General features: G+C 39.2%; 1 protein-coding gene across 1 annotated transcript; it reads left to right on the top strand.

The window, feature by feature from the left end:
- The first annotated feature begins 711 nt into the window (after positions 1 to 711).
- LOC139318718 (lipase member M-like) lies at positions 712 to 18,133 on the top strand. The gene is made up of 10 exons (XM_070946300.1): positions 712 to 737; positions 1,643 to 1,751; positions 2,405 to 2,507; positions 3,455 to 3,653; positions 5,181 to 5,290; positions 7,413 to 7,549; positions 9,668 to 9,814; positions 11,054 to 11,125; positions 16,927 to 16,992; positions 17,906 to 18,133. Exons 1-10 carry the CDS (start codon positions 712 to 714, stop codon positions 18,131 to 18,133), a joined length of 1,197 nt encoding a protein of 398 aa, XP_070802401.1.
- Positions 18,134 to 19,169: the final 1,036 nt, after the last annotated feature.

Here is a 19,169-nt window from a genome sequence, read left to right as displayed (position 1 = left end):
TTAGGATTTTCATCTCCTCTTTTGCCAATAGAGCCAGCTACGATATCTACATAACCTCTACATAACCCCATAGGAATCTGACAACAGCCAATAGAAGACACGTTCTTGAACAGGAAGCTCAAATTCAAAACTCAAAGAAGGTATAAAAACCCCCTCACTCTCAACTCCATTTTGTCAGCTGCCCAGAACCACAAACCCATGTGATTCTGCTTCATCAATAAACCATCTTTCCAATCAGCCTCCAGGTTTCCAGTGGAGTCGCAGCTTGGAACTGAACCAGATGGATATTTCTTCCCACACTATATTCAAATTTCTTGTCCAAGGTGGTTCTGCTGAATGTGTAGAACTAAAATCCTATGAGAAGCAGATGCTTCTCTAAATATGTAGACATTTCTCTTTTAATGTAAGGAGCCACATTAAAGATAATTGCAATGAAACCCAAACTATAAATTGCTTTTCTAAATTCTGTCAAAACGAAGTGCATATATTAATATTTCAGATGGTGGTTTATAATTAAGACAACCTATGAAATATGGCACATATTAAAAAGGCGGGACTGAATCCAATACATGACATATAGGATTCGTTAAATAAAAGTTGCAAACTCATTTTTTCGTCTTGATTAACAAGAAGACACAGCAAAACCTATCTTCAAATCATTTTTATATAGCAGCAGAGAAATATTATTGTTTGATATTTAAAAGGAGAACAATGGGACAATTTAAAGGATTGTTGAGGTGAGTTTTGGTTTGCTTATTGACAAGGTTACACTGATAATATCTAATCCAAAATGTCTTAAAATTCAGAATAACTAGAAAATCTACTTTCTGACATGTTCTGCTAAAGGAAGTTGACTGAGATGGTTTTATTAAAATCTCATTCTAGCTCTTTAAAAAAATAGCAATCTCCTTTCCCTGTCCACTTTTCTCATTTAAATTTTTATTGTTTCCATTATACTCAACATAGAAAGTTGGTAATATTTGAATCAATGTTTTCTAAATATTGAATATGGTAGGTTTGATGATGAAAAGGCTCTTCTTGCTCTTCTCTCTCCTGTTATCCTAGAAAAAATAATGGGAAAAGGGATAAAGATTCACAGAATTCTTACATCTTTAAAGTGCTTGAAGGCTATTATCTTAGCTTCTTGATGAGTAAATATATTTTCACGCTAATATATATCAATAATATATCACATTACAAATTGTTTTTGGAAAGGCTGTACATTGGCAAGCAATGTACAGCCTTGGGTGTGAGAGGGTTTTGTGTGTGTGTGTGTTTGCGTGGTTTCCCTGAATATGTACAGGTTTTGGCTCCTGGCTATACTGCAATTGTACACCTGCTAAAGAGCTTCTGAATATATAAACTTTCAGCTTGTAAAGAATAAGCTGAATTATGTAATGACTGAATTATTGAATTCAATTAACAGAGGAATTCTGCCAGAGAACTCAGCAGTGTTATAAACTTTTTTTAAAAAATGATTTCGTCTCCCTCCATTGATTCATTTACCTTTAAATACATTATAGTTCACCCAAATGCTTTGTGGTTGCAACAGTGCTTACAGTGGAATACAACTCTTTGAACCCAGGTGTGCATTTTCCAGATTGAACTGGAACTCTTCCCTACATTTTTTAACTGTTTTCAGGTGCTCCACGATATGGCTATTGCTGCTTATGATTCATGTATATGAAAATGTGAGATCAGAAGAAGTAGAAACCATCAGAAAAATGAATCCTGAATCCCACATGAATATTGTGAGTTGAACTCTCAAAAAGTATTTTTAATAATTGTGTTCAATGTGACTTTCTTCTATGTATGTTGTAGATATAATCAAGCCTTTTCTAGGGCCTTTTTACCCAGGCTGCAGATAGCAAGAAGATCCACTAGATGGCAGACGTTGATTTCCCTTTCCTCTCGTCTAGTGGTTGTCTGAATGTCTCCCTCACACCCCAATAAAGCAGCCTTTGATTTTACAGGTCAATCATGAAGTAAAATATTACATTGGGGAATCCTCCTATTTTGGGATTCAGTTGTACTCATTTGTCAAATAGTGCTTCCTGACTTCCTTTCAGGATTTATATCAGGTCCCCAACAATCAGGCAGCATTTTGTGGCACATGAATGGGATCAGAAATGACTATAATGATTTATTTTCCCTTTAGCATTTTTTCCCCTAAAGCCCTTATGTACTTCTGAAAGCCTTTGTTCTCACAGTTATGCTGATACCAACCTGTTGTATTTGGCTAATGCTGCTTTGACTATGTGACAATAAACACTGGGACAATGACATTGATATTTTAATGTTCAGCAATAAAGCTTTTCATGAACTCTAGCTTCCACTGTCAGAAACTTTATATTTCTGCTTTGAAAGAAGGTGGTGGTAGATTTTTCTCTTTGCCTCCTTATAGAGTGAGATAATTCAGTTCTGGGGATATCCAGCAGAGGAATATGAAGTCCTTACAGAAGATGGCTACTACTTGAGCCTGAACAGGATCCCAGGACATACAAAGAGTAAGAAAAAAAAATATTCCCTGACCCCCAGTTTGTGTTGATCTTCCAAGATTTGGGTCAGTATGTATGTAAGTGTATATCAATGGTGGGTTGCTACCGGTTCGCCCCGGATCAGGCGAACCGGGTTGCAGCGATGGCAGCGGTGGTGGGAGGCTCCGCCCACCTGCCCGGACAAGTATGCACACGCCCATGAGCAAACCAGTAGTGACGGGATTTGGAACCTACTACTGGTGTATATATGTACATGTGTTGGGGTATACCTACAGGCATACGTCTGTAGAAAGTTAGCACCCACCCCTCTCCTAGAAAAATGAAGTATTTGAGAAATATTTAAAAAAGGCAGAATATTATATATCCCTGAATGAGAAATGGAGAAACATGTTGTTTTAAACAGAAAGCAGCCCCCACCTTTTCTTAATAGCCCACAGAAGATGTCAGCACTTAAGAGATAAAGAGATAGATAGCTCTATACATAAGCAAATGAAGTAGAACCTCTGGTCAGGAACACTTCTGACCATGACCAAATCAGGTTCCGACCAAAACATTGGTTGCGATCAAAATTAATCTAACAAATTATGGCTGTGACCAGAGGTTCTACTGTACCCTCACCCAAGATCCAACAAAGGTAGGATTAGTAGGGCTTTTTGGCCCCTCCCCCCGAGCGGTGTTCTATTTTATACAAAGTCAGCTTATTGCCCCCACAATCTGGGTCCTCATTTTACCTACCTCGAAAGGATGGAAGGCTGAGTCAACTTTGAGCCTGGTGAGAATTGAACTTGCAGCAATTGCAGGCAGCTGGCAGCTACGTACTACTTTAACAGCAGCAGTTTAGTCCACTGCGCCACCAGGCTCTATGTTCAAATGTAGTAACCGAACAGTCCTATATTAGTAGCTATATTGTTACATATGGGAAGTAACGAATGTTTTCATTTCCATAACTTCACAAGGTTCCAAATCTCCCGTATTCTTGCTTCATTGTTTGACTATGGAAGGCAGCGTTTGGATAGCAAACCTTCCACATCAGAGCCTTGGTTTCATACTAGCAGATGCTGGATATGATGTGTGGATTGGCAATATCAGAGGAACGACTTGGTCTAGAAGGCATCAAAACTTCTCAATTGACCAAGAAGAATTTTGGAATTTCAGGTATGCTCAGTTGGCATGTAAGTGACTGGAATTCATTTTGCAAGATGACATTTTAACGATACATTTTTTTGCAATCCAAAGCATTTGCACTCTATGTTGATCTAGATTACTATCTATTTAATACGCCGATTGTTGATTTGAACGATTCTACAATTATATGTTTGGCACATTTCTGGCAAATTTTACAATGTTTTCCTAGATCTCCAAGCATTTCCTGAACTTTCTTGATTGTTTGTCTTTCCACTCAAGGAGCAAGTTCACCCAGATTTGCATCTTTAATAAGTACGTTTTAAATTTGTGAAATAGAGGAATAGAATGATAAAGCTGTATGCTAGGGGTCATCAACCTCCAGTCGGGGAACCGATACCGGTCCATGGCATACCAGAAACTGGGTCACGCAAACAAGGGAAGCCTCCATCCCTAGGATGCAGGCAGCACACAAAACCACGCACCCTCCGGTCCACAGAAAAACCTCTCTCCATGGAACTGGTTCCTGGTGCCCAAAAGGTAGAGGGCCGCTGATGTATACTATAGAATCATAGGCTGGAAGGGACCTTGGAGGTCTTCTAGTCCAGCCACCTACTCAAGTCAGGAGCCTTATATCATCCCAGCCAAATTAAGTCCAAGTGATCATGTGCAAATACTGGGACTCATCATTATATTTAATGTATATAGTTATTTCTTAATTCACTAGATTTGTACTTTACTTTTCCAATCTGAAAATGTATTTCTGCACTGTACCAGTTAAAAAATACTGAGATAGGTTAGGCAAATTTTCATTTCTGAACATTAATGTCAGGCCTCTCCCAGCTTGGGCATTTAGGAAAGAAAGACTCGACTCCATGTGTAGCAAAAGGTATACTTTTACTTTTACTAAAGCCAAGTGGTTACAGCGTAAGCAAAGCAAGATCTGAAAGAACATAAGGGAAAAAAGTACACTACAATTAAATGTAAATGTTTAAAAGGTAACAATTAACTAACCACCATTATGGAAAAATTCGCTGTGCATAGTTTCAGTTTTAAGAGAAGTTGGTTTATATAATCTTTTTTTCTTTAGCTAGCACTAAATTGTTTTTGCATTGGATTGAATAATGTTTCTTTGAACTGGATACTTTTACATTGAATTGGTAATTCAGCAGTTTTCATGCGTGCTTAGTTTTTATTAAATCAGTTCCATTCATTGAAATCTTTCAATCAATTGAATGGAATCAACTCTTGAAACTAATTTGAACTTTGATTAAGATTGAAGTTACAATTCATATCAAATCAAATCAAGCATGCCTAAATTTTAATATGCTATAAGTTTTATTCTAGCTATAAATTTTATACTAAACTAGAACCAGTGAGTCAAGGAAATTTCTGGTTTTTCTCTTTTCCTGGGCAAATATATAGATATCTGAAGGATGCTAATTTTGGGGTTTTTTTTGTTAGTTAAATACACTTACTAGTAATTTAGGAAAAGGACTAATACATGGAATTAATAACTAAAAATTCTCTTCATTCTCAATTATATGTGTTTGGTTTCAGTTTTCACGAAATTGGCATATATGACCTTTCTGCCATAATAAACTTTATTCTTCACAAAAGCGGACAGGAGGATCTCTATTTTGTCTGCCACTCACAAGGCTGCAATATAGGTATGTTGAGAATGAAACTATTATACAAGGCAACATTTTTGTGCATTCTTGGTGATGTTTGAAATATTTACTGTTCAGAAATCAAACGAAATCATTGCTATGTGAAGAAGGTCTACCCTAGGAATCAAAATTAATAAAATCCCAGAATGGAAGGATCAGAAATATTTCTGAGATCATTTAGTCCAGCTCACTTCCTAGTCCTTGCTGGACATGGTTCATGGATGTAATACCTTTTACCTGTTTGCAGAATCAAAACATTAATTGACAAATCTCATCAATTACAACCCAAGAATAAAGAAATGTTGGAGAAAATGTTTACCTTTGGAATCCTGTCTCCCTTTTTCCTATCTCCATTAATTTTCCATTTATTTATTTATTAGTCCAAAGTCATTCAGCTGGCTTTAATGGTCAAGGTGGGAGTTGAACTCCTGGTCACTTGCTTTCTAACCAGGTGCCTTAACCACTAGACCAGTTGTCCCCAACCTTTCTGGCTTGGTGACTGGCAGGAGGAGGGAGAGGGGATGGTTCTCTGTGAGTGGCAGGTACATGCTGTTGTATCCCGTTGGCTGCCAGCAGAGCTAGCAGCAGAGTCAGACAAGGAGGATGGAGAGGTGGAGGGGGAGCCTGGGCCAGCTTCGGAGCCTTTGGAAGGCTCTGATGAGGAAGCAGAATCAGAGGCAGAGCCAGGACCTTCTGTCTGCCCCCAGACGGAGAGGTGGCTGTCTTTAGGGCCTGAGTGAGGGGGAGGAACAGATGGGGCCCATCCCAGATGCACATATGTATAGATAGGAGAGGAGAGGAGAGCAACAGAAGACAATAAGCTGGTACTCAGGGAAAAGAAGTTTAGATGCTAGCCAGCCCCTCCCTGGCTGGGAAATAAATAGGAGGGGTTTGGGAGCGGCCTGTTGTTGCAGACAATCATTTGTTTTCCAGTGTACATCAATCAAGTCAGATTCCTTTGCCAGAACTAGGTTTGTCAGGACTAATTACTTGTATTTGAGGTGTCAACTGAGTCTCCCTAGTGGGAAATAACAGGGAGTGAATTTGCCTCAGCTGGAGTGAACAGTTACTGTTCTGCTTGGCTTAATCATTGAAAGGACTTTTTATCTTGAATTCTCATGTGAACAGAGACTGATCTTGCCTGGTTTCAGAAGGGGGAAAGACTTTCATTGGTGACTAATTACTTTTGGTTTTGTTTATCCGATGTGAACTGTTCCTGCCCTATTTTTAAAAGGGGGGTTGTTTTACTTGTGAGTAAGCAGTTTCTCATTGCTTGCGAAGGCTGAGTCAGAACACATATGTGCACCTGCCTGTTGCGTGAGTGCCCCAGTTCTAAAGGGGCTGCAGCCCACTAGCTTGGGGGTTAGAGACCTCTGCAATACACAAAACTGGGTCTCCTATAAGACACTTATAAGATAAATGTTTCACAAATGAAATATTTGAGAAATGTTCACAAATGAGAATACTTTGCAAGCAAACTGGGACCCACAGAGATCCTTTCAAGACATTTGCTGATCTTGTAGAAACTGAGCACAATCTCTCTCATGTTCCTTCATACATTGATAGCAAAATTGAACTGGACTCCATTCTTCAACCATTGCAATGGGTGGTCATAACTGAATGTTTATTCAGCAAATTCAACTATAAAGCAATGAATGGGCATTAAGACAGAGGCCTTTCCAATTGCCATATCAAAGCATCTTTTGATTTATATGTTACCAATAGATAACCAGTTGAAAATAACCTCATTCACATGCAGAGGTGTTGCTCAGGAGAATACCACTTCTCCTACGGAAATTGCTTTCTATATATTACATCCGTTCTGATATTTTGTTAACCCTCATTTTAGAAAATAAGTACTTATTAACAAGATCTAGCTAGGGGGCAGCACTTAACTGACCAATTCTGAATTTGAAATTTCCCAGGAAAAAGCAAATATCTAAGCTTGATCTGGAAGGTAAAAACTACTTTCTGGAACAAATCAAGGACAAACCCCACTTGCGTTGTTGCTAAGTAAACCATATCCAATGAGCCAAGCTTAATTAAAAATGTAATCAACATTCCTACAATTATTGCAATAAAAGTCAAATTAAAGGACCCTAACCGAAATCTTTATCTCCAGGCTTTGTTGGATTTTCAAGAATACCTCAACTGGCAGCTAAGGTCAAGATGGTTTTTGCCTTGGCCCCTTTATATACCCTTCAGGATACGAAAAGTGTGCTATTGCAAATCACACGTTTGCCAGAGTCGTTGTTGAGGGTAAGCCTCTAAGCCTTTTATTTTCCTGGGGGAAGTTGTTAGTATCCTGTGAGAATAGAGCGCTAGGGGTGGGATTGAAAAAGGCAAGATGGAAGCTGCAAGTACTGTATGTCATGGTTCCAAGTAATATACCCATAATAAATAGAACTCTGAGGCAGGTAGATTCCTCAAAGAACTGGTTTATTGGATATATCATATTGGCACAGGCTGGTGAAAACCAACTCTGAATATTCCCACAGTTTTCACCTAATTAAAAGTAAAAGTCCCCCTCCCCCTTCCCAAAACAATCAGTCACCTGGTCCAATCATCATGTCTTCACTCATCTTCTCTCCAACCACTTGTGGGAATGTCCTTGGTTCCCAGGAGAAAGTATTTTGTTTTGGCTACAAACCCCTTTTATCTCTATTCCCCGCTCCCTATCCATCAGCTCCAGTGTGCCAACACTGAAGCTCAGAAAATGGCCCCGCTCAGGCCAGCTTCAGGGTTGACACTGTATGTGATTGGAGCCCTTCCCTTTTGTATATTCATAGATGGCATAAGCACATAGAAAGGGGAAGGATTCAATTTGTGGATATGGTCCCCATCCTGACTGCTTTTATACACGCCAGAGACACTAATGTTGGCAGATTAGAGGAAGCAATAGAGCAGGGGTCCTGAACTCCTGGGCCTCAGCCCACTACCGGTCTGTGAGCCATTTGGAAACAGGCCACGGAGGTGTGTGGGGGGCAAGTGCATGTGCGTGCATGAATATCCCCACTTGTGCAAGCAGTCAGCAAGCACGTGCATGCATGATCTATTTGTGTGCGCACTTGCCTGATTCTCCCGCGGAACCACCCCCTCTCCTCCCTCCGCCAGTCCGTAAAGCCGGAAAGGTTGGTGATTTCTGCAGTAGAGGACAGACTCATCCATTTGTCATCTAGTAAATGGTATTTTAATAGTTGTCCTACAGATAGTCCTTGACTTACGACCACAATTGAGCCCCAAATTTTTGTTGCTAAGTGAAACATTTAAGTGACTTTTGCCCCATTTTGCGACCTTTCGTGCCACAGTTGTTAAGCGAATCACTGCAGCTGTTAAGTTAGTAACATGGTTGTTGAGTGAATCTGGCTTCCCCATTGACTTTGCTTGTAAGAAGGTCACAAAAGGTGATCACATGACCCGGGACACCACCACTGTTATAAATATGAGTCAGTTGCCAAGCATCCGAATTTTGATCATGTGACTATGAGGATACCGCAATGGTCGTAAGTGTGAAAAATGATCACTTTTTTCAATGCCGTTGCAACTTGGAATGGTCACTAAATGAACTGGTATAAATTGAGGATTACCTGTACTCATAATGGCAATCATTTTGGGAACATCCAGTTTTTCAAGCAATTATTTTCTGTGGGCACTCACAATATGCTCAGTGTGAGAGATTGTGTATAGATGGGAAAGTAATGGAAGATTAGACATTCTCAGTCAAGAGTCTCTTGGTAGCTTATTTTATCAACAGCTACGCAGGCTCCAATGGCAAGAAAACTGGGAAAAAGCATTTACAATCCTTCAAACAAATTTCATTGTAACGAACTCCTTATGAATGAGAATTGGAAATCCCTCTTGAGATTTCCAAGATTCTGTATTTACTCAAAGATTACATTAATCATACTTTCTGAAGTCTTGTACTTCTTTATCTTTTGATCTTGCCCAACTGACGCTCTCAAAATATATGTGCTGTCCAAACATTAAAAAAAAACCAGAATAGAAAAGCATAAATAACATGCTGGTATTAACCAGCATGTTATTTATGCTTTTAATTAATGCAAATAACCATTGCATTGCTGGTAGGTGGGTTGCTTTTATGAACATGTAAATACATGTTCATAAAACTTTACTGAAATAGAGGCTGTTGCGGATAGGGTGGAGTTTATTTTTATCGTTATTTATATATCAAATTTGAAGACTGCCCAATGTATTCAGACAGCGCTGTCAAAATAATACTATGGTGTGAAACAATCAGCAGAAAGAAATTCAGAAAATGAATGTACTCAGCGCCCCTGAATTAGGGCAACAAAGTGATCTTAGAAATGCATGTAATTAATATTCAAAATGTGAACTGTCTTTGTGATGGGTGTACAGATTATATTTGGCAGAAAAGAATTCTGCTTGCTGAGCCCCAAACTGAGAGCACAGCTGGCTCGAATGTGCAGTTACCAACCATTAAACATGATCTGCAAGCAAGGTCTTTTTCTGGTTGGTGGTTTCAGTGAGAGAAGTCTGAATTCGGTGAGTATAAATGCTATATAATACTTAACATTCCAAAATTCCTATGTTGTTTTTCCTACCTGGCAGCCCCAAGTTATGTGAGGAATACAACTTCTGGAATCCATCAGAGTTGCCTAACACATCTGAAGGGCATTAAGTTCAGATATACTTAATGCCTTCTAGATTAAGTAGAGCAGCTATAAATCTTGTCATGAGGTTTGTAGATGTTATTGTACAGGACAACCCTGTTCTGACCCAGCCTTAACAGAACCAAGAAACAGACTCCTTGTCCCGAAAAAAAACTATTCTTTATTTAGCTACTGTGAATTCATAGCATTCACACACAGAAAAGTCCAGGCAATAATCCTTCCAAGCGTTAACTGAAGTACACATCTTATCAGGTCCTTGGATAATTGCCAGGCCGGGAGCTGCCAACCACAAAGCTGTAAATTAAACTCTCTCAAACAGTCTCTGAGGCATGAATCATGATGAATAAATCATCTGGAAGAAATCCAAACAGTTGTCCTGCAACCACCATGTGTGCCTTTCTTTCCGAGTCGGCTCTTGGTCCTCAATTATTCTCCTCTCCTGACAGCTCCGTACATACGCACATCTGGAACAGGCCCCATCTGTTCCTCTTCCCCACTTATTTCCGACTCTGAAGGCAGCTGGGGAATGTCAGACGGTCCTGGCTCTATCTCTTTTTCTGATGCAGAGCCTTGATCAGAGCCTTCTCCAGACTCTAGGACTGGCCCTAGTTCCTCCCCAACCTCCTCATCGTCCAAGTCTGCCGCCAGCTCTGCTGGCAGCTGGCGGGCCACAACAAACCCTTTCCTCTTCTTAAGATTCAAATTTGACTTTGCAATTCCCATACACGTCATGGGATCTAAAACAGATTGTTGTGGGCAGGAGGCAGAAGGGAAGGCATGCAACATCATGCATAATATGAGGCCATTGCTCAAAGGATTGCACAACCATTGCATAATTTGCATTGTTCGCCTGATGACCTCATGGCACACATGACACAGTGGTCACTTACTGTGTGGAAAGCACATAGCTGGATAACTTCAGGCATTGATGACGTATGCATGTCAGTGTTTGCGTCTGGCCTGTCCAATGGGACACTTTCGCTGACTTCTCAAGTGGCCATGCTGCTATAGAAGTCAATGGCAACATTGAAGTTGCTGTCTATAACTCTCTCAATGCAAGATTTCTCTGTGAAATGAAATGAATTCTCAATAATTCACCATTCTCTTACAGAATCGGGTTGATGTGTACCTATCACGATTCCCAGATTACACCTCTGTGAAAAATATAGTCCATTGGAGTCAGGTACGGTAACTGCAAGTGAAAAAAAAAAGTATTTCAACATATCTGCCTTTGTTAATTTTGTGGTAGTGTTTTGCTTGATTGGAAGGCAACAGCTTGATCCACAACTAGACTTTGGTGGATCAGGAGTTCCAACCAACTAGAAAGCAGTTGTCCAGGGAGGGGATAAAAAAGGAATTTAAGCGCAGTTGTCCAGTTGAGGCTTGACATCATCTTGGGGCTGGCATTCCTGGTTTTGGCTGTTCTTGTTTGGCTTATTGCTTTGTTCCAATGTAGCATTAGGAAAAAAAAACAGTCATGGAGAGGTATGTCATCTATCCTAGAACATGCATGTCTTGTAGAGAAAAATGAAGAATAATTCAGGAGATATAAGGCAGGGGCAAAGGAAAGTACAAATTTGAGGTTTTTGAAAGTGATTCACCTGCTACTACCCAATGCCCTTAACTGTGGTTGAAATAACTGAGGATAGGAATTCAGTCCACAATCCGTGGCCTGCAAAAGCCAACCATCCCTAAGAATGTTCTTAGGTCTTTTTCCTTGGTGCGAATAGCACGTACTCTCTCTGGTCACCCTGTGAAATGAAATTACTTAGAAACAAAACCTGAAACACGCAGAACTGTACAACTTTCTGACATTGTGTCTATGATCTGCTAGATGGAATAGCAGTACAATTGAAATGTTGTTATTTGCATTCTGCAGTAGGTCATCAATGTACCACAGTTGTACAACCACAGAGCTATTAGGGAATTGAAGAGTGATTAATTTGGCCTGAAGAGCTGCTGCATCCCAGACAGAACTTTCCTTGTAGCTTTTCATTATTTTGTTCTTTTCAAAAGGAAAGACAAACGGATATTCAGATTTGGAATGATAAAAAAAAGAGTAAAGAGCAATAGAAGGAGAATCTATTTTTTGATGCCCCTAATTCTTCTGTGAGTTCAGTGATTACATTTTTGTGAATGATTTCTCTTTGTTTGCTTCTTTTTGTTTATTACTCTGCCCTATAAATTTTTGGGGCCCTCCCACAAGATCTTGGTTGGTTGATTTAAGGATTATTTCAATAGTAACCGCAAAAGGGACCAAAAGCTAATTTTTAATCAGATTTTTAATTTGAACTAAAGAGTTCAAAAAAATTTTTACATCTTTTTTCCTGATTTTAACATGATTTATAAAGACTCTATCGGCCTACTTCCTGTGAAATATAAACAGGGCCCACCAATTTTTAGATAGACTTTGTTTTTACATATTTTAACATATATGTTTTAAAATTTAAAATTGCTTTTCCACATGTATTTTTACAAGCTTTTTCTCTTTTTAGACATTTTTTAAAACTTTTTTTTTGTAATATATAAAGACTCTGTTCTACTTCTTGAGGAATTATAAACAGGGCCATAAGAGAAAAACCATTGTCTACTTCTTGTGGAGTTATATACAAACTACAGAGTAAAATTTTGCATGAAGAAAAACAAAGAGTCTAACTACATTGTTACATGAAGAAAAGGTGAAGACTCTCAAGGCAGGTCAAGATACTGAAACTTCAGACACTCCCACACAATGGTGAAGATGAGAAACATGACAAACTCCTATTAAAAAGAAGTGTCTATCCAAACAGAGCACAGCAAGGAAGGAGAAGGGGAAGGGGAAGGGGAAGGCGGAAGAGCGATGGCAGCACAACATGCAAAGAACAACAACAACAACAAAAGTTTGAGAACTGGCCTCTTTGGAACTGGGCAATCAATTTAATTTCCTCCCCCAGGGAGGAAACACACAGACATTAATGATAAGACTTTGTCAAATGTTCCAGTGATAAGGAGTAAAGTTGCTCAGACTTCTCAAAACAAACAAACCAAAAAAAAGAGAGGTGTGTCTTGGTGATTGGTGACTCACTACTCAGAGGAACAGAGACACCAATTTGTACACCACAACATTTCTTAAAGGAAGTATTTTAATTCCTATGAAAATATGGCAGAGAGTCTCACTAAATGAATCAGACTCACTGATTATTATCTCTTTCCCTTCTTTTATGCTGGGACGAATGATACAACTCAGAGCCTGAAATCAGTTTCAATGGACTGTGAATACATAGGCAGAAAGGCAAAGAATTTGGGTGCTCAGATTGGTTTTTCATTTGTACTCCTACTGAAATTTGATGGGAGGGACTCCATGATTGGAATACACAACAAGAAGGATATAAATTATTCAAAAGGAACAGATCTAACAAAAAAGGGTGTGTATGTTGTATCGTAGTACACCTTCACAATACTAAGGATAAAAGCCTTCTTAAAAGTATTAAGGTAAATATCAAAGGAAAAAGAAATGATTTTGCAACAGGTATGTACTACAGGTCACCCAACCAACCAGAGGACTTTTTGATAACTAGTTAGCTGAGGTGGCGCAGTGGTTAGAGTGCAGTACTGCAGCTACTTCAGCTGGCTGCTAGTTCAGCAGATCAGCAGATCAAATCTCACTGGCTCAAGGTTGACTCAGCCTTCCGAGGTGGGTAAAATGAGGACCCAGATTGTTGGGGGCAATATGTTGTTCATGTTGTCTTTGTTGTAAGCCGCCCAGAGTCCTCAGAGAGTGGGCGGCATAGAAATACGAAAAATAAATAAATAAATAAATAAATAAATAAATAAATAAATAACGACTTTAACTAACCTGACATCAACTGGGAAACAAACTCTGCAGAGAATGGGAGATCAAACAGGTTCCTGATGTGCCTCGTTGACAACTTTGTCATACAAAGGGTAGAGAGGGGAACTAAAGGGACAGCTATACTGGACTTATTTCTTACTAATAGGGATGAAATGGTTGAGGGAGTAGAAATTACAGGAACTTTGGGAGAGAACGAACATGTCATACTTGAATTCACCACAATGCAACCCTAGGTAATTGAACCAAGTCAGACTAGTATTCTAGATTTTAAGAGACTTGACTTCAACAAACTGAGAGATTAAGAAGGATTCCATGGATGGAATTCCTAAAAGGAAAAACAGTTCAAGATGCTTATGAGACTCTGAAAAATGAGATAACGAAGGCCCAAGAAAAAAACAATACCACAGAAAAACAACAACAACCACAAAAGACACCAGATGAGACTAGCATGGCTGCACAAAGAGCTCTCTGAAAAATCGAGGGACAAAAAGATCAAATATATAAAATGGGAAGAGGAACACATAACTAAAACAGAATACCAGAAAATCGTCCAAATCTGCAAAGAGGGTGTAAGGAAAGTTAAGCCCAGAATAAACCAAAGCTAGCAACTAATGCCAAAAGTAATTTTAAAAGTTTCCTTCAATACGTAAGGAAAAAGAAGAAAGTCAAGGGAACAATAGGTCTACTAATGGCAGCAGATGGCAAGAAGACGACAGGCAGCAGAGAGAAAGTAGAACTGCTTAATTCCTTCTTTGCATCTGTCAGATCAGCACTGAAGGAGATGGAACAGGTGTACAAGTCAAAAGAGATAAAGAATTAGTAAGAGACTACCTATCCAAACCCTGACAAGTACAAATCACCTGGACCAGATGGTTTACATCCCAGGAGTCTGAAGGAGCTGGTAGACATAATCCTGGAGTCAATAATCTTAAATTTATATTTCAAACATCCTGTAGCACAGAGGAAAATGTCATTCTAATCTACAAAAAGGGGAAAAATGGATCCAGGAAATTATAGACCAGTCATCTTTATATCAACACCTGGGAAAATCCTGGAAAAGATAATCAAACGAAGGACTTGGGAGCACCTAGAAATGAATGTGATTAGTAGAAGCCAGTTTGGGTTTATTAAAACAGATTTGGTCAGACAAACCTTATTACTTCACTGATAAAGCAAATAAATTAATGGGCCAGTGAAATACTGTGGCTGTTGTATACTTAGATTTCAGTAAGGCATTTGACAAAGTAGACCATAGCTTACTATGTGGGATAGACAGTATCACCACAAAATGGATTTGCAATTGGCTGAACAACAACAACCAGTGCCTAGTCCTCAATGAAACTACATCTACATGGAGGGAAGCATGCAGTGGAGTACCTTGAGATTTTGTCTTGGAATCAGTGCTGTTCAGCATCTTCATAAACGATCTAGATGATGGGATAGAATGGGAATGCATGAAATTTGCAGATTGCACCAAGGTGGGGGAAACACTGTAGAAGATAAATTCAAGATTCAGAAAGATCTTGCTAGACATGAGCATTGGGGCCTATCCAACAAGATGCAGTTCCTTGGTGAGAAAAGTAAGGTCTTGCACTTAGGCTGGAAAAAACAAAAATATAGGTACTGAATTGGTGGTACCTGGCTCAACACTAGTCACTGTGAGAGAGATCTAGATGTCCTAGTGCAGTGATGGCTAACCTTTTTGCCGTCACGTGCCAAAAGCGGAGGGAGAGTGGGTGGTCGTGGGTGTGTGTGCCCACATCCATAATTCAATGCGCCCTGCCCTCCAGCGCATGCACATGTGACCCCCCCCATTTCCCCCTGCTTTTGGCACGCGATGGCACGGTGGGCCCAGTAGAGCCGTTTTTCTCCCTTCCCAGGCTCCAGAGGCTTTCTAGGAGCCTGGGGAGGGCAAAAGCAGCCTTCCCCATCTCCCCGGAAGCCTTCTGGAGGCTGGAAACAGCCAGTTTCCCGACCTCCGGTGGGACCGGAAGGCCTGAATATCAGTTGGCTGGTGCGTGCATGCGCGCTGGAGCTGAGCTAGGGTAACACTTATGTGTCCACCAAAATGGCTCCGCGTGCCACCTGTGGCACCCGTGCCATAGGTTCGCCATCACGGTCCTAGTGGATCACCACTTAAGTCAGCAATATACCATAGCTGCCAAAAAAATGAATACAGTCCTGGACTGCATCAACAGATGGATAACATCAAGATCAGAGAAGTGCTAATACCTCTTTATACTGCACTTGTGAGGTCACAGTTACAATATTATGTACAGTTAGTACATAGTTCTGCACAAACTTTAATTGTGGTCACTACAATACAAAAAAAGATGCTGATACCTTATAAAATAAGCAAAATACGAAACAAAGATATTAAGAGACTAAATTGTATGATGAATGGTTGAGGGAACTAAGTATGTCTAGCCTATCAAAGGGATGGATTGAGGGGACATCATAGCTGTGTTCTAATATTTGAAGGGCTTTCATAAAGAAGAGGGCGTTGACTTATTTTCCAAAGCACCAGAGGGCAGGACAAGAAGTAACAGGTGGTAGCTTGTTAAAGAGAGATCCAACCTAGAAGTAAGGATACATTTTCTGACAGTGAGAACAATTAATGAAGAATAGAATAGAATAGAATAGAATAGAATAGAATAGAATAGAATAGAATAGAATAGAACAGAACAGAACAGAACAGAACAGAACAGAATAGAATAGAACAGAACAGAACAGAACAGAACAGAATAGAATAGAATAGAAAAAAAACCTAAATCAAGAACTCTCTGAGATCCACAACCTTTCACTCATTGCAATTTAAATCTAATAAAACATTCTGCCATGTAAAAAGACCTATGATCTAATCTTAATTCTAACCCTAAAAGGTAGTGCTTTTATTACAGCGGAAGGAAGAGTTCTAATGAAAAGTTGGGAGACAATGAAAATTTGTCTTGGGGACCTGCAGGTATATGGTGAGATAGGTCAAAGTTTGTTACTTAGACAATATACAACAAATCTATAGTTGAAGAACATGTAAACACTTCTGTTTTTCTCATCAATTGTGCTTGGTATGAAAGTTATGGTTTTGGAAGCACAAGTTTGTGTTTTGTTGAAAGTCTCTACATATCTAAACATTGTTTTCTTTTGTTTTCTAGACATCTCACTCAGGTCGATTTCAATATTATGATTATGGCTCAAAGAACAAAGTTATATACAACCAGGTAGGAATTTAATGGATTGTGGAAATAATTTTGGTATAGAATTGTTGGAAAGCCCCTTTCAGTACATAGATATTGGTCCATTTAAAGGTTTATAGTCCTGTCACATTCTCTGATGGCTTGTAAAACAAACTGGGAAATATACAACAGGAAAATAAAAAAAAGGGAAGAAAAAGTTATGCGTGGAAGGGAAAAAGTATTAAATATATAAAGAATAATCGTATTAGTTGCATTTGATAATTTTAGTTTCAATTACATTTGATCAGGTTTTTTTTGTTTTGGCTTTATTGTCAATTTTAGCTTTTGTTTTGGATCAGTTCATTTAGACTGATCCAAAGAAAGGAAAGAAAACTAAAGTGAAGAGAAACAAAATGAAAATTGTGCTCAGCTGTACTATGGAAAAAGGAGAAGGGCTGAGATCATAATGTATTTGTTCATTAATATACCACATCAGTCCATTGCTATAAAGGTTCACTGTACCAGAAGAGTACTTAACCAAAGTTTGCTGATCTTAGATTGCTAACCAGGATTAATGTGGGTTGTCCTTAGATGGTAAGCAACAAGGAAATCCACAAGTCAAATAACCAAATATATATACATACTGCATCCAAGAAACCACCAAAAGTTGAGGTTGACTTAAGGGAACAGATAAATAATAAACAGATATCTATTGGATTGAATTTTTAATCAGTTAATTTTCTTTCTCGTCTTTTTTTTTAAAAATGAAGTCTCCAAATTAATTTACTGTATCAATGAATTCAAGTGTATGTGAAGATATTGACTTGTTGATTACTATGCTATTTATTTTTCCCCAGACAATTCCTTCGTGTAACATAGAAGCATTAAAAACTAATATAATTACCGTGAATTTAAATATATGTGAATGATGACTACATTATTCATTTTTTTCCCACAGACAACTCCTCCTCTGTACGACATTGAAGCAATCACCATCCCAACAGCAATGTGGAGTGGATATCAGGACTGGGTTTCCCGACCTTCTGAAATTGCAAAATTGCAACATCGAATTACTAATCTCATTCATGAGAAGAAGTTTCCCAAGTGGAACCACTGGGATTTCATTTGGGGTCTTGATGCTGCTTCCTGCTTGTATGCAGAAATACTTGCTTTGATGCAAGGGTGAAATGCTCCTGGTTTGGACCGGATCGCCTGATCCAGTAGTGATGGCGGCGGGTGGTTCGGAGAACCGGTAGCAAAAATCCCTACCCCCTCCATGCCCAGCTGAGCTGCGCCATCATCAAAGACTTTTTAAAAAATTATTTTTAAAAGCATTTTTTCTACAACCTCTTTGGCAGAAAAAATGCTTTTAAAGGTAAAAAAAAAAAGCCTCTGATGATCCCATGGCTCAGCTGGGATCATCAGAGGCTTTTAAAAGCATTTTTTTTTACAACCTCTTCGGCCGAAGAGGTTGTATAAAAATGTTTTTAAAAGAAAAAAAAGCCTCTGCCAATCAGGCAACTCAGCAGGGATCGTCAGAGGCTTTTAAAAGAAAAAAAGCCTCTGCCGATCAGACAACTCAGTTGGGATCGTCAGAGGCTTTTAAAAGCATTTTTTTACAAAATGGTTTAAAAAAATGGTTTTAAAAGGGAAAAAAAATTGGCCACACCCACATTACCCACCCCCCCACCCCGTGTGCCCACAGAATTGGTAGTAACAAATTTTACATTTCACCACTGCTTTGATGGCAATGCTCTAGGAGGGGGAGATGAGCAGGGTAGGTTATGGTAAATCAGGAGCCTGGTATCATTTTTTATGACCAGAAATTTTATTAAAGGCATCAGCTTTAGTGAATTATAACTAACTTCATCAGGTGCACAAAGTGGCTAAATTTTGTAGGATTTAAATTAGGAAAGGGAAACGGTAGGGAAGACAGGTTGATTTATGCAATTCCTGTTCCTCCTGTATTTACTTCTAGAAAATAGTAACTCTTTTATTTGCCTTAGGCTGCTACCGGCTTTTTTAATTCCCCAAACAAACACAAACCACTTTCACCCCCACATCAACACCACGCTAACACCACCACACCCAACTGCTTCTCTGCTCAGCTTTTGTAGCCACACATTGCTGAGTTGGCTAGGAAGAGGTTTTAAAGGGACAAAGCACCATCAGCTCAGGTGCTGCCCATTTTATAGGCAGCCTGTCCCCTTACACCAAAAGGG

This window comes from Pituophis catenifer, unplaced genomic scaffold (genome assembly GCF_029215685.1).
Source record: "Pituophis catenifer annectens isolate HBS135680 unplaced genomic scaffold, rPitCat1.0.hap2 SCAF_6, whole genome shotgun sequence".
NCBI lineage: Eukaryota > Metazoa > Chordata > Lepidosauria > Squamata > Colubridae > Pituophis > Pituophis catenifer.
Note: the sequence above shows the minus strand (reverse complement) of the source record. Positions and strands in the feature narration are given on the sequence as shown.